At 36.6% G+C, this 14,660-nt stretch overlaps 1 protein-coding gene across 3 annotated transcripts in view; it reads left to right on the top strand.

The window, feature by feature from the left end:
• The window catches only part of LOC124612298 (endoplasmic reticulum metallopeptidase 1-like), a 474,311-nt gene that overhangs the window by 410,305 nt on the left and 49,346 nt on the right, over positions 1-14,660 (top strand). For all 3 annotated transcript variants that reach the window (XM_047140409.1, XM_047140408.1, XM_047140410.1), the window contains 6 exons: positions 1,238-1,365; positions 8,585-8,716; positions 9,122-9,242; positions 9,322-9,627; positions 10,191-10,420; positions 12,441-12,621. In XM_047140409.1, the coding sequence (XP_046996365.1) occupies positions 1,238-1,365; positions 8,585-8,716; positions 9,122-9,242; positions 9,322-9,627; positions 10,191-10,420; positions 12,441-12,621 (1,098 nt within the window). The remainder of the gene's footprint in view (positions 1-1,237; positions 1,366-8,584; positions 8,717-9,121; positions 9,243-9,321; positions 9,628-10,190; positions 10,421-12,440; positions 12,622-14,660) is intronic.

Raw genomic sequence — 14,660 nt, 5'->3', positions numbered from 1 at the left:
GACTTCCCCTTTCAGCTAGAGACTTTCAAATGAAGTGTTGCCTGTCTAAAATGTGAAGTAGTTATACGGGCTTGGCTCATCTCAGTTTTGCCAAGGCATTGTTTACCATCAAATAAGTCACAACAGAGCCACGACTCCATGTAGCAATTTGGTCACTAACACCACAGCAGTGTGTTTGTGTCTGTCTTGCTGCTGCATCAGTGATATAGTGGCTCTGGCTTTGCTATTGGGCTCAAGTATGTGGCATCTGCCCAAACACTGTGGTGACAGTAACAGCAGTACCAGCAGGTAGCACATGATGTAACCATGTCCGGCCAGCATCTCTCTGACCTGCTTCTTGGCATTTCTTGTATTTCTCATTAGTTTTATATACCCATGCCAATTAAAACAGCTGCAGTACACCAAGAGATTCTACAACAATTTTTTTTTCCTTTTGCAAGAAACAACTCGCATATTGCATGCCATAGTAGTACAGCCTTTAGATGGAGGAAATGATTCTGTTCATTCCTAGTGCCTGTGGAGGCAAATAAGCATATTTGTCCAGTGACTTTTGTTCTCCATCTTAAATCCAGTCGACCATCTTCTTCTGTACCATTGTTTGAAGGGAGTATTAATGAGTAATTAATTTTTTTATACTTTCCTTATTCATTGCTTCAACCTGGTATAATTAAGATATTTCTTTTCGGACTCTGCTCCCTGACAGGTGAGAATATAAAAGACTGTTATGACACATGCTGCTGACAGTGTGTTATCTTGATTAAAGAGTCATAGACAGATGTAAAAGTAATGTCAGATGTGCCCCAGGGAAGTGTGTTGGATCCTCGTTGTTCATGTTGCGTATTAATACCTTGCAGAAAACATTAACAGAGATCTGTTGTACACACCTTCCTCTTTCTGCATGCCTACTAAGACTAAAACAAATTTTCAACTACAGAATAAAAGATTACAATTCATCTTGAGATGAGGTGTGAATGGATTACATTGAATACTAATTCTCAGATAACTTTGGTTCAATCTATCATATTTATTTATTTCCTACTCCTCCAATCATCATCATAGGCTGGCAAATGTTTCAGTTATAGCTAATTTCCTGCTTGAGAAACTATTTCTTTTTACAAATTTGCTGTAAGAGTATGTAGTTCTTTAATACTATAAAATGCTCAAACATAAATTGTTGAAGATTCAGCCATTTTTTGAACTATTAAGACTAAAATTGTATTATTTTGATTTTTAACAGGAGCCAGTGATGATGGAGCTAGCTGTGCTGTAATGCTGGAAATATTTAGAGTAATAACACAGAGAGATGAACCTCTGAATAATAATTTAATTTTACTGTTTAATGGTGGTGAAGAAAATCTTATGGAGGTATTCATGTCTAATATGATTATTAATAATATTTATAGCAGTACCTGTATTTTGTGCTGCACTTAAAAAAATTAGAAGTTAAATATGAAAAGTTAATAAGAGATACTAACTCAAACTGAATAAGACACACATTGAAATGTACCTAGACTCATGAAAAAAAATAATCTAACACGATCCTTTGTTGTGATCTACTGCTATGTTTTCAAAAACTTCCCCCCACCCCCCCACCCCCCACCCCTCCTTCAGTTGCCTTGCCCCATTGCACCTCCTCATCTGAAAGGACATTTAAACTACTTTCCCTTAAATTTAGTATTCATTCAGATTCTTTAGTTTTATACGACCTTGTTGGCATTATGAATCTGCAAATACTAAAAGACCATACATTGGCTATAAATCTGTCACTAGCAATTTAATTACACAAAGGCAAATTTAGTGCAGTACTGGCCGATTTGATGATAAGATAATTGTTTGGTAGTGGATACCTGAATAAACGGTAACAGAAATGAGACAAGTCATTGGTCACATGTTGTGGTCCAAGATGTTACTACAATATTTCAGATTATGTAATGTCACGATCTCAGTTAACTGAGTACAGCATCTGTTGCAGACTATTTCTGAAGGATAATTAAAAATTAATTGTATGAAATTAAAAGATTATTTTCTGACCAGCACTTTCCTCCAGGAGGCATATAGAATACTTCCTGAAGAAAGTAGCACAGAACCCACTGCTTTGAAAATGAAATTACTGTTACTTTATCAGTCTATATTAAGTCATGTTTAAAAACATAGCCTTGCATGGTTATTCATTTATGGTTGTACATCAGAGTTGGTACACATCAAATTTAATTTTGACTTATAAAGCTTCATTTTGTGCAACATTTGTAGTAGTATGAATGGAGACTTGAACGAAGAGGTTGTCTGCATCACTAATACAGGAGAGAGCTGTAGAGCAACTCACATTAAGAACCTTGCCTGCAACACAGTGTCTGGTTTTATGGTTTGTTTATGGTCATGGCATAACATAAGATAACCAATAATTGTACACATCTAAAGTGATATTGTAAATTGTTACGAATAAGTGGGATTCAGGGCATGAAAACTCGCTTCCCTGCACTATGTCCCATCAAAATTACTTTTTCTGTGTGTTACATAGGAATGAAATGACTTCAAGCACATGTAAGTGAAAGGTTCTGGGGAGCGAGAGAATGCATGATGTTCTTGATCAGACTTAAGTCGCCCATTGTTTTCAAAAGGAGTTTGAAAAGGGTGAGTTAAAGCTTGATGTTCTTGAGCTGCAGCAAGTCTCCCCTCAAACTCTTCCTTAGGTTCTTGAGACCACATAGTCATCAGTCTTTTTAGCCATTCTGGTATATTAAGAGAGACTTGACTGTTATTTGCAGGCAGGCTCAACAAAAGGACATGGCTTTTGGCCAAAGCCTTTGTCAGAAAGGGGAATGCACATGCAAACATTCATTCACACAAGCAAGCACATTTCGTGCACATGTGGCCACTCTCTCTAGCAGCTTGGGCTATTGGAATTCTGGTCTGAGCTGCCAGAGCTGGCATTTCTGCGTGCATGTATACGTATGCGCATTTCCTTTTCTAAGACTTTGGCTGAAAGCTGCTATGTAAGGTGTTTTTTTTTTTTTTTTTTTTTTTTTTTTTTTTTTTTTTTTTTTTTTTTTTTTTTTTTTCGACAACTCAGTATCATCTTCATGGCGAGTAGAAATCTATCTTTCCCTTACATTGCTGATATTTCAACCAGGCGTTTCCATAGTTTGATCATTTTTAGGCATTTTTACTCATAAATGAAAAAAAATCAAAATGAAATATTTAGGTACCCAAATCACAAAGCAAACTTAATTCGTTTTGCATAGCAAAGGGTGTAAATAAAACCTATTGAAAGAAGCAAAATAATGCCGTTTAGTTTTCAACACACAAAATGAAATCGGTAAATCCTTGTACCCTAACCAAATAAATTTGCTGTTCATTTGTATTTGTAAAGTTAAGATGTGACACTTCATTCTTTCACCGACATAAACTTTCAAAATACATCTGTCACAAAGTTAAAAAACTAACAGTGTCAGCTGTTGGTTCCTTGGTGTACTACACTGTGATGATTAAAACATCCAGACTACTAAGATGAGATAAATCTTTAAAGCACAATATATTTTTTCTGTTATAGGATTTTCGATGAAATAAAGCTTATATGTTGCTCCAAAGGTTCATTTAGATCATCTGTGAAACCCCCATGAAAATTCATTTAGTAGTTCTGGGGATAGCATGTTAAAGCAGACAAACACACAGGCGCAATGGTTTTACATTTTTATCGATAGCATAGATTAGTGAAAATGGCTAGAAACAAAGGAAAAGAGAGTACAGAGAATATGGAAAGCAATTTCAAATTCTCCTTGAGTGGACGAGGAGGTAGTGATTTCCGGTATGAATACAATAGAATAAGACCTTCCATAAGTAGAAAAAAACACTGAAACTTACAATATTTTATGGATTATAAGACACACCTTAATTTTTAATCAATTCTTTAAAAAAAATAACATTCTTACCATTTGTATTATTAGATTGCAAAGCAAGACTTAAAAAAATTCTCGGTTTGTAAAACCAAACTGACCTTCAAAATTCCTGAAAATTGTCATCTGCACCTTCTTCTTAGTCTTCCTTCAAACGAAAGCGCTGGCATGTCGATAGACACAGAAACATATATACAAAATTCAAGCTTTTGCAACCAACAGTTGCTTCATCAGGAAAGAGGGAAAGACAAAAGGATGCGAGTTTTAAGGGAGAGGGTAAGGAGTCATTCCAATCCCGGGAGCGGAAAAACTTAACTTAGGGGATAAAAAGGACAGGTATACAAGCACGCAGACACAAGCAGACATTTGTAAAGGCAAAGAGTTTTTGCCTTTGCTTTGTGTGTGTGTGTGTGTGTGTGTGTGTGTGTGTGTGTGTGTGTGTGTATATACACACACACACACACACACACACACACACACACACACACCTGTCCTTCTTTCCCCCTAAGTTAAGTCTTTCCACTCCCGGGATTGGAATGACTCCTTACCGTCTCCCTTAAAACCCACATCCTTTAGTCTTTCCCTCTCCTTCCCTCTTTCCTGATGAAGCAACTGTTGCGAAAGCTTGAATTTTGTGTGTATGTTTGTGTTTGTTTGTGTGTCTATCAACATGCCAGTGCTTTCGTTTGGTAAGTCACATTATCTTTGATAAAGATGGTCTTCACAGGCACTTACGCTGCACTTTCTTAAAGGTTTAACAATAATGACTCTTCTCATTCTATACCATGACTTCATCCACTTGTTTGATTGCAGTTCATTTTAAAGCTCCATTCAGCATGAATTTGTTGGGTTTCATCCATTTGTTCTCTCTCTCTCTCTCTCTCTCTCTCTCTCTCTCATATACACTTTAAATATTTTACTTATTGAGACATCAAGATGTTGCAGTTGTGAACCAAGTCCTCCCGGAATAACAGCAAGTTCTGTATTTCTCTGTCCCAGTTTCTCTTTCATAGAATTTTTTAAATGATTATTAAGTTGATCTAGCACAAGAAGAGAGAACTTCTTCAATAAAGCACCTTTTCTTCTCTCCCACACTCTGTTAATCCATAATTTCATTCCAATCTCATCCATTCAGTCCTTGTTATGTACATGAACACTACCACCTGCTGGTATTTCCAAAGGTTTTGGCATTGCTTTGCACTTGAAAATGATCATTTGATTAAGCTTAGGACAATCAGCACAACATGAAAGGACAACAGTGAAGTGAAAGTTTCCATGTGCACATGTTCTGGTTCTCTTTCAGTGTTGAATAATAAAACAATGGGGAGATAATATTTTCTCTCCATATTCTTCTTGCATTTTCTGAGATACTTCGGGTTTGGTTCACATGCTAAGTACACTATGCTTCATAAACTTGTAGCACCAACCAACTCCACCCTTAAAGTCTGTTAAGCTCCACTGTAGTGCTAGCTTACAAGTGTGTATTTGAATCATTTTTGTGTTAATTCCAGTGCCATTTTGACAGTGTCCTTGAATCCATTTTAATACGTCGTCTCCCAGTTTTGGCCAGTTTTGGATTCAGTTCTTTATTTGCACATTTAGTCTTTTCACTTTTCCTGTTCCTCTTCACTATCCCACCAATTGTGAATAGCTTTTTTTCTGTTGGAGGGCTGAAATGCCACTCAGGTTCTCTTCTGCATAGTCTACTACTTTAAATTTATATACTCCATCATATGAATACCTTTCATTTTTTTCCATTTCAAGACTAGCTACTAACAAAAATATTGCACAGTTACCAATAAGGCAGCTCCCTTCCAATTAAAATTCGCTGGCACCATATACTGCAGTGACACATAATAGGCTAGACAGTGTTCTGGGTTTGTGATGACGGGGAGGGAGGAAGACAATATTAGCAAGCTTGTGAATCCCTGCAACTCAAGTTTGTCGCATCAGTGCACTGCTGCTGCCAGTTCAATCCAATGTTGCCAGATCGAAATCGGTTACCTGCAGCATCAAACGTGGCAATTTTTAAGACTGGTGGGAATTTTAAATCAAACACTCGACTTTTTATATTAATTTCAAAATGATGCAGCTGAATTTTGGAAGTAATTTTAAAAAGGAAAAAAGTCTCGTAGTCCTTACAATACCATACCTGATTAAACATACAGTCTGATATTAAACAATGGAGCAATACTCTCAAGATACATACCGACTCTTTTGTTTAAAAGAATGTTGCTTTATGTATAGCAAAGGAAGATGTGTGGAGGAGGAGAAAACAATTAAGTGCAAGTAAATGTGATGTAAAATAATCATCAGCTTAATTCACTGCCATAGAACCAAATAGTTTAGATCGTAGAAGCCAATGAAATGCTGCAATATAAAATGATATCGTTGACATATAGTCATAAATGTTGAACCTAGCTGTATAATGAGTACATTGACAGAAATGAAAATGAGTTAGACTGAGAGATAAACCTAGATTTCACCCAAGGAATTAAAGATTTGGTATTAAACACACCATCACCACCACTCCCAGTGCCACATCTACCATTGCTTTATCTTCTGCATCTGAGGATGTAAAATCTATTTATAACTAGTGATCTTAATATTTCTGTTGTGTAACCACTGTTAGACGTAGTTGTCAAATTTCTTACAGTGCCGTAAGTGCCATTGTTATGCTCTTACGTTATTAAATATTTTGTGGCTGTACTCAGTATTGTGTTAAACAGTTCATTTCCTCTAGTACCAGGTGTCCGGCTGTTGCAATTAAGGAGCCAATAAAGTTAGCAAACTCTGTTCTCTATCTGTTGAGGAAAATGTCAACCATACATAGTAGTCTCATCCCCATACTGCTGGACAGGAAGCCTGCTTGCCAAACGTGCAGTGTAAACAGAGCAAAAGTCAAACACAGCTGCTGTAAATTGTTAAAGATTGCAGTTGTATTTCACATGTCCATGGCGTTAGAGCAACAAAGTGTGATGCGTTTTCTATGGAGCAAGGGAAGAATGCCCATTGAGATCTACTGGAAAATGCAGCCCACATAAGGTGTTGTGAGTCTGACGAAGGCTGTGAAGTCTTGCATGACATTGAGCAGTTGGGGAGGCAACATTCATCACTGACTGACAACATTTCTCTGTGGATGCAATGGTGAAAGTAGATCAGCATGTGCATGTCATGGCCATTTCCCAGGAGGTTGGCATATTGTATGGGAATGCTTATAACTTGATTCACAGCTCCTTATGGTACTGGAAGGTTTCATGATGGTGGGTGCCCAAGGAGTGGGGTGACATGATGAAAGGCAAACTAATGATGTCTTCACTGAATCATCTGGAATGGACTTAAAGAAGGGTGAAGGTTTCCTGACCTGCATTGTTACTGGAGATGAAATGTGGATATTTCATTCCATGTCGGAATCCAAGCAGCATGGTGTGGAAATATCTGGGTTCTCCTGTGACAAAAAAATTCTGTTGGGAAAATATGTTAACGGCTTTCCGGGATTGCGTGGACCGCTCCTGCTGGATTTCATGCCACAAGGTGTAACCATCAATGCTGACGGTTATTGTTCCACACTGTCACGTCTGAGGGCTGCCATCTGGCATAGGCAATGGAGGATTCTTGATATGAACAACAGGATTCTGCTCCACAATGATGCAAAACCACATGTGGCAATCAGAACTGCCAAAAAGCGTCAAGCATTTCACTGTGAGATTCTGGACCACCCACCATACGGTCCAGACCTCGCCCCTGGTGATTCCCACTTTTTCAGACTGCTGAAAGAATTCCTGGGAGGACAGTGATTCATAAGTAATGATGAAGTCAAGAGAGCAGTCCAACAGTGGTTCCATAGTCAGCCAGAGGAATTCTATCGCAGGGACATCTCAAATGTAATGCTGCAGTGGGACAGTTGAATGAACCATTGTGGAGAATATGTGGAAAAATTGTGTAAAGTATGTAGAATAGGATGTATATTTGTCATTACCAGTATATACCTTAATTTGGCTAGTAAAAATAGGGGCAAAGACTTTGACTTGCCTTGTATAACACAAGCTACATAGCTTTTTGAGATATCACAAGTAACAGAATGTTGATGGTAATCATAATTACAATATTCCTGCACAATTCCTTGTAAAAAAAACTGACAAAGAATATGTAAAAAGCATAATCTATGGCTACAGGTTGTTGATTCCGATAAGGGTTTAATACTTGGATAGGAGAAATTCGCGAACACAACTCTCGCACACAACTGCAGCCTCAGGCAACTGAAACCACACTCTCACTTGTTACACACCGAAACACTTGTTACATCCCATCCAGGATTTCCCATTGTGTGATTTTGTAATATTTTTTATTGTTTTTCGGGAGACAGTTATGAATGTATAGATTAGCCTGCAGTTAATGGCTGAATTTGAGTAGATGGAATCAGTACTATAATAAACTAGAAGCCGTTACATTATGATTGTCGTTAAAATCGCTTGTCCTACTATAAGACTTAAACATGTATGACTCTATATGCAGGAGGTTTGTACAGCATACATCATAAGTGTCTTAAGAGCATATTCTTGACTTGCTATCGATAAATTTTTAGATACTTACTTGTTACATTGATTAAATGTATCCTCCTATAAATAAGAATTACAAACAGATTATTCTTTACTGAATTCATATTAACTTGGTAACATCCTTGTTTATAGGCTTCACATGGTTTCATCACCAAACATAAATGGGCAAAAGAGGTCAGAGCTTTCATAAATCTTGAAGCATGTGGTGCTGGAGGCAGGGAGGTTCTCTTTCAAGCAGGCCCAAATAATCCATGGCTAATGCAGGTATAATAATTGTAATATTATACATTCCTTAGGATTTTTGTAACTCACATGTCTTAGTAATAAAAATCTCAGTTCTGTAAGGTCAGATTCTACTGCAAACCTTCATGTGTGCAAGATGTTGACAAAACAGTAAAATGTGAAATAACACGTATATTTGAATGGAAATTTCAAGCAGCAGTCATAATTTCTTAGAATTTGCCATACCATCGACTGTCCTGCAGCCCTTCTTAGAAAATAATACTGTAAAAAAGAATGAGTACAATAACTGAAGTTAATATTTATGTATGAAAATTACATTTTGTTATCTTTAACATTTGCTGCATGTCATTTGAATGCACCATTATTTGTTTCTCAGTGTCATTTGTAGTGACGTTTGGCACTCACAAGACCTATCTTCCTCAACAGAAGTACTCTGAATCTGTTCCATATCCATATGCTTCATCATTGGCACAAGAAATATTTCAAAGTGGTATTATTCCTGGTGATACGGACTTCAGAATTTTCAGGGATTTTGGGAACATTCCAGGTAACACAAATTACAGCATTAAATTTGACTGTTGGCAATTATCTGATGGACTGACAAAATAAGTTTGGTTGTTTTGTAGGTCTCGACTTCGCATGGTCGACAAACGGCTATGTGTACCATACTAAATATGACAATGTGGAACAAATTCCATTGGGTACTCTGCAGAGAACAGGTGACAATATTCTGGCTCTTACTCTCAATATGATCAACAGCCAGGAAATTGTTGAGGCAGAACTACACAGTGAAGGAAACTTAATATTCTTTGACTTCCTGGGAGCATTCATTGTGCGGTGGTCTCAACTGTTGAACAGATTCATGAACATTATTGCAGTTGCTTTTTCGGTTTATACTGTGAAGCAGAATATGATAGCTGCCACTGATCATGGTAAGAAGGATATTCACATAAGAAGCAAATAACATTTTCTAAAAATATTTTCACATTTATTAAATGCTGTAATGAATGAAACTTCATCAATGTGTTTTTGCTCCAGTAAATTCTTAAAATGATAGTTCACAAGTGCTCTTTGTTGTTTAATTATCTAAGCCCATTGACTAGATTTTTGTTAAATGTTCAAAATTACCAAATGAATGTTATTTCAGCCAAATTTAGAGTTCTCAAAAATCTTTATTTTTTTCATATTTTAAATTATGTTGTGAAATGAGCTGAATAACTATATAATTTAATCAGTGTCAAATGTCAGTAATTTTAGTAGTAATTTTACTATGGCAAAAAATGTGCCATAACTTTAACAAACAAACGGTAAGGATATTACAGCTTTCTGAACCAAAGATTTGTTTTAGTTATTCTAAATATATGAGATTGAAAATCAAAGTATTAAATATGAGAGATTGAAAATCAAATTATGTGAGATGTATGAAAAATTGATGACTGTTTCTGAAGAGAAACAACATAACTAAATTAAGCTAATTTTGTAATTACTGTTACAGATGTGAAGAAAAATGTGTACTGGAGACATCTTTGTATGACTGCAGTGTCTGCTATATGTTCATGGCTATTAGGAATTTTGGCATGTATAACAATAGCTGTTATTCTTACTTCAATAGGATGTACTATGAGCTGGTATGCTAGGCCAGTGTGGATTTTTTTCTTGTACATAAGCCCTGCACTTGCTGTGCCAATGGCTTTTATCCTTGGCCTTAGCCATATTCAGAGAAAGGTAAGCTTAAGTGTTCTTTAATGACACACAGAATTTGAACCATAATTTTGATCCAGAGTTCTCATTTTTTTAAAAATGAGAATAAATATGATGTGCTGAAAGTAAATCTATAGTATAGGAACCAAGGGAATTTAGTCAGCAAAGACTACAGTTACAGTGTACATGGTACAAAGTCAATTTTTGTCCTTACTCCCACAAAATAATGCTTAAACAATTAAGCACTATAAAAATTGTATAAAATTACCTGTTGTGTAGATTCTAAATTTAATCGCCATGAATAAATGGCAGAGAAAAGTGTAACAAAATATGTTCTGTTGCCCATAAAATGGAAACAGAGTATATAGTAGTAAGTATTAAGCAACTACAGGTACAAAAACAGATTTTCAGACACAAAATATCACTTGCCTTAGAGATGAGGCACAGTGCTGAAAAATATCCATATCTGTAGAATTATCTGAAGTACTGTGCACATCCATTCTCTTCAGTCAAACAGTTCATTAAAGTTGTATGGATCTGGAGATGACAAAGTGGAGGAAAAAGTTGTTGCAATGGAAAGGGAAGGGAGACAGACAGACAGAGATATTAAAGTAATTTCCATTTTTTGTGCTCTCATTTTTGTCTGTCCATTTTTATTGAGCTAAACTTTTCCCTGACAGACTATGGTACTGACTAGTGAAAATCAAGTAAAGTTAAATGGTAATTTCAGAGAGGCAGTATCTTCACAGTAGAAAAACGCTATTATCCTACATGCTAGTTTAGCCATTGTGCAACAGGCTCCAACTGACAGACCTTATGAAAATGGCATCTAATTTTAAAGAAAAAAATTTAATACAAAAATGGTATCTGGCAGAGCACTTAAAGAATAAATGAAACATGCAAGCTGTGATGGTTCTTCAGTATTTATTCATTTTGAATTGTTCTGCAAAAAATGTGTAATCTTAGATAATGATTTTCAGCTGCTGTCTGATGATGGGCTTGTAAACCAGAAACCACTTAATGAGACCAGTAAGACTGTCAGCTATTCACAACTTGCAATTGTCAGTAACAAGACACGTAAGTTATTGTATGTGAATTTACTGGACCAATACTTGCAATAATGGAATACAGTTAACATCGTTTTGATTCTTGAGGAAATTGGCTGTGTGAATGGTGACACACACAAAGTTCTTCAGAAAGATTGGAAAGTGTCAAAAATATTTTGCCTGAGGAGTTTGATACTGTACAGTTACTTTTCCATGGCAGATCATATTCATACCAAATACTGCTAACTTTCTTCTGATGTGGAACATAAGCGTTCACAGTACCAGCAAATGTTAAATAAGAACTGGAATCTCATTTGGGACACGGGATTTTCTTTATATAACCCAACCTGCTCATTATCCATTAACAGTCAGTTTGGGTTGAAATATGCTTATTTTTGCTCTTTGAAGTACATGCTGAAGAATAGAAATGAGTCTTACACATATGCAGATTTAACTCTATTACACCATTTTATTCCAAATAACAGTAAGAGTCTTACACATATGCAGATTTAACTCTATTACACCATTTTATTCCAAATAACAGTAAGTCATTTTCATGTCTTTTGATTATAATCCTAGCTGGCATAATTTGTGAGTAGCCATTACTTTCTAAATATGTCTGAAAGGAGGCATCCTATGTTTAAGGTAATTAGAGATTCATCTACTTAGGTGGTTTCATATGACCCAACATAAGAAACAGGATTTAGATTAATAGAGCTTTTAGTTGCTTGTATGGAGAAATTGACACTGTAAAGAAGTCTCTTTTGCATGGAAATGGCAATAGCTTTGATGGCTTTTATTTGCATCCAAGGCAATGAGTAATAAAAGAAATATTGAATGGCAAATTCTGTCACTGTCTTAAAAACAGAATTTTAGATATGTTTAAGTCTCATTCAGTAATTTAATAAAACAGTAATATAAATGTTATTTCAAGTCCATGTTTGCGAAACAAACAGCTCTCGCCTGCTGCAGCCCTCAACAGAAAGCTATTGTTTCAGGTGTTCTCCTCTCCATGGACAGTTTTCCAACTGTATTGTGATGGTTATCAAATTGCATGGACTTCAATACTCACATTCTGCACTTTGCTATCAGTGCGCAGTGGTTTTGTTGCCTGGATGTGGACATTTTTTCCATGTATTGTGAGTCTGTTGCAGAGAATAACCTACCGTCGTTGGAGAGGTAAGTGTTCCTCTGAAATCTTAACAGTCTGTTTTCCAGTCCATAAAGAAAATGGTTGTGTGCAAGAGAATTTATTTTATGTTAATCAACATAGCCAGTTAAAATTGTTTCACACCAGTTACCACTGTAAATGCACTAGTTTGAGAGTGTTAGTAGCATTTCTAGCCTTCACAGGAACATGTACTTCCCATGTTTTGTCAGATTGGTACGACCCACAGAAAGCATTTTGCAATTTTTTATATCTCCTCCCCATTTTGCAACTACTCCTGACTTGTAGAATGAAGTTTTCACTCTACAGCGGAGTGTGCACCGATACGAAACTTCCTGGCAGATTAAAACTGTGTGCCGGACCGAGACTCGAACTCGGGACCTTTGCCTTTCGCGGGCAACTCCTGACTTGGTTTTCCAGTAAATCCTTTGTGTAGATTCTCATTTGTATCTGTGAACAGAGGTAGGTGAGGATACAACAAAAGTGATATGGAAAGACAACTGTATGACATATTGTAGACACACAATTAAAGCTGTTACCATGTTATTGACGCATTTACGTACTGACTGGACACTTATGAGCTGAAATTAAGGGATGAGAAACTGGGATTGTGAAGAAAAATTTTGTTTTATCAATTGATATGCCTTCATTATCCAATAATAGAGAGATGAATGTGTAAGTTAAATCTTGTTTTGTTGTAACTTGTACCTGATTAGGTTGGGTAAAGGTTTTCTCTCATGTTTTTTGTTGTTGTTCTTTCATTGCTCCCAATAAACCAGGCCTGTAAAATGTTTTATTATTTTCAACATCTGGTCAGCTCTTTGACTTCAAACTAATTTTAAGCAGTAACAGCTAATGTGTTTGAATCCTGTGTAAATAAAAATGCAGATATGAATGAAACATTACCACATTGTTTGCAGCCCACTCCATAATTTATTCATCCCTCCTCTGCTCCTCCCCTCACTCATTTAGCTGACAATCATCATTGATTTTTTCAACCAATGTCTCATTAGTTTATCATCATCATCATAATCCTTATTATTGACATAATTACACAAGATTGAATTATATACATGAACTAATCACAATGAAAAACTTAAAATGTAATGTAGTACATGGTTCAAGTAAAGTGGTAGTCTTGTAGACCTAATTTAATAAAGCTGAATAAATGAATTAGAACTTGGTGCGTGTGGTTTGTGCACACTCGAATTTTCCTTCCACACACACACACACACACACACCTGTAGCTATATACAGGATGTTACAAAAAGGTACGGCCAAACTTTCAGGAAACATTCCTCACACACAAAGAAAGAAAATATGTTACGTGGACATGTTTCCAGAAATGCTTACTTTCCATGTTAGCGCTCATTTTATTACTTCTCTTCAAATCATGGAATGGAAACACACAGCAACAGAACGTACCAGCGTGACTTCAAACACTTTGTTATAGGAAATGTTCAAAATGTCACCCGTTAGTGGGGATACATGCATCCACCCTCCGTCGCATGGAATCCCTGATGCACTGATGCACTGATGCAATCCTGGAGAATGACGTATTGTATCACAGCCGTCCACAATATGAGCACGAAGAGTCTCTACATTTGGTACCAGGGTTGCGTAGACAAGAGCTTTCAAATGCCCCCATAAATGAATGTCAAGAGGGTTGAGGTCAGGAGAGTGTGGAGGCCATGGAATTTGTCCACCTCTACCAATCCATCGGTCACCGAATCTTTTGTTGAGAAGCGTACGAACACTTAGACTGAAATGTGCAGGAGCTCCGTCGTACTTGTAAAGGCACATGTTCTAGCATCACAGAGTATCCCGTATGAAATCATGATAACGTGCTCCATTGAGCATAGGGGGAAGAACATGGGGCCCAATCAAGACATCACCAACAATGCCTGCCCAAACGTTCACAGAAAATCTCTGTTGATGACGTGATTGCACAATTGCGTGCGGATTCTTGTCAGCCCACACATGTTGATCGTGAAAATTTACAATTTGATCACGTTAGAATGAAGCCTCATCCGTAAAGAGAACATTTGCA

This window comes from Schistocerca americana, chromosome 4 (assembly GCF_021461395.2).
Source record: "Schistocerca americana isolate TAMUIC-IGC-003095 chromosome 4, iqSchAmer2.1, whole genome shotgun sequence".
Taxonomy (NCBI): domain Eukaryota; kingdom Metazoa; phylum Arthropoda; class Insecta; order Orthoptera; family Acrididae; genus Schistocerca; species Schistocerca americana.
This window is presented reverse-complemented; position numbering and strand designations above follow the sequence as displayed.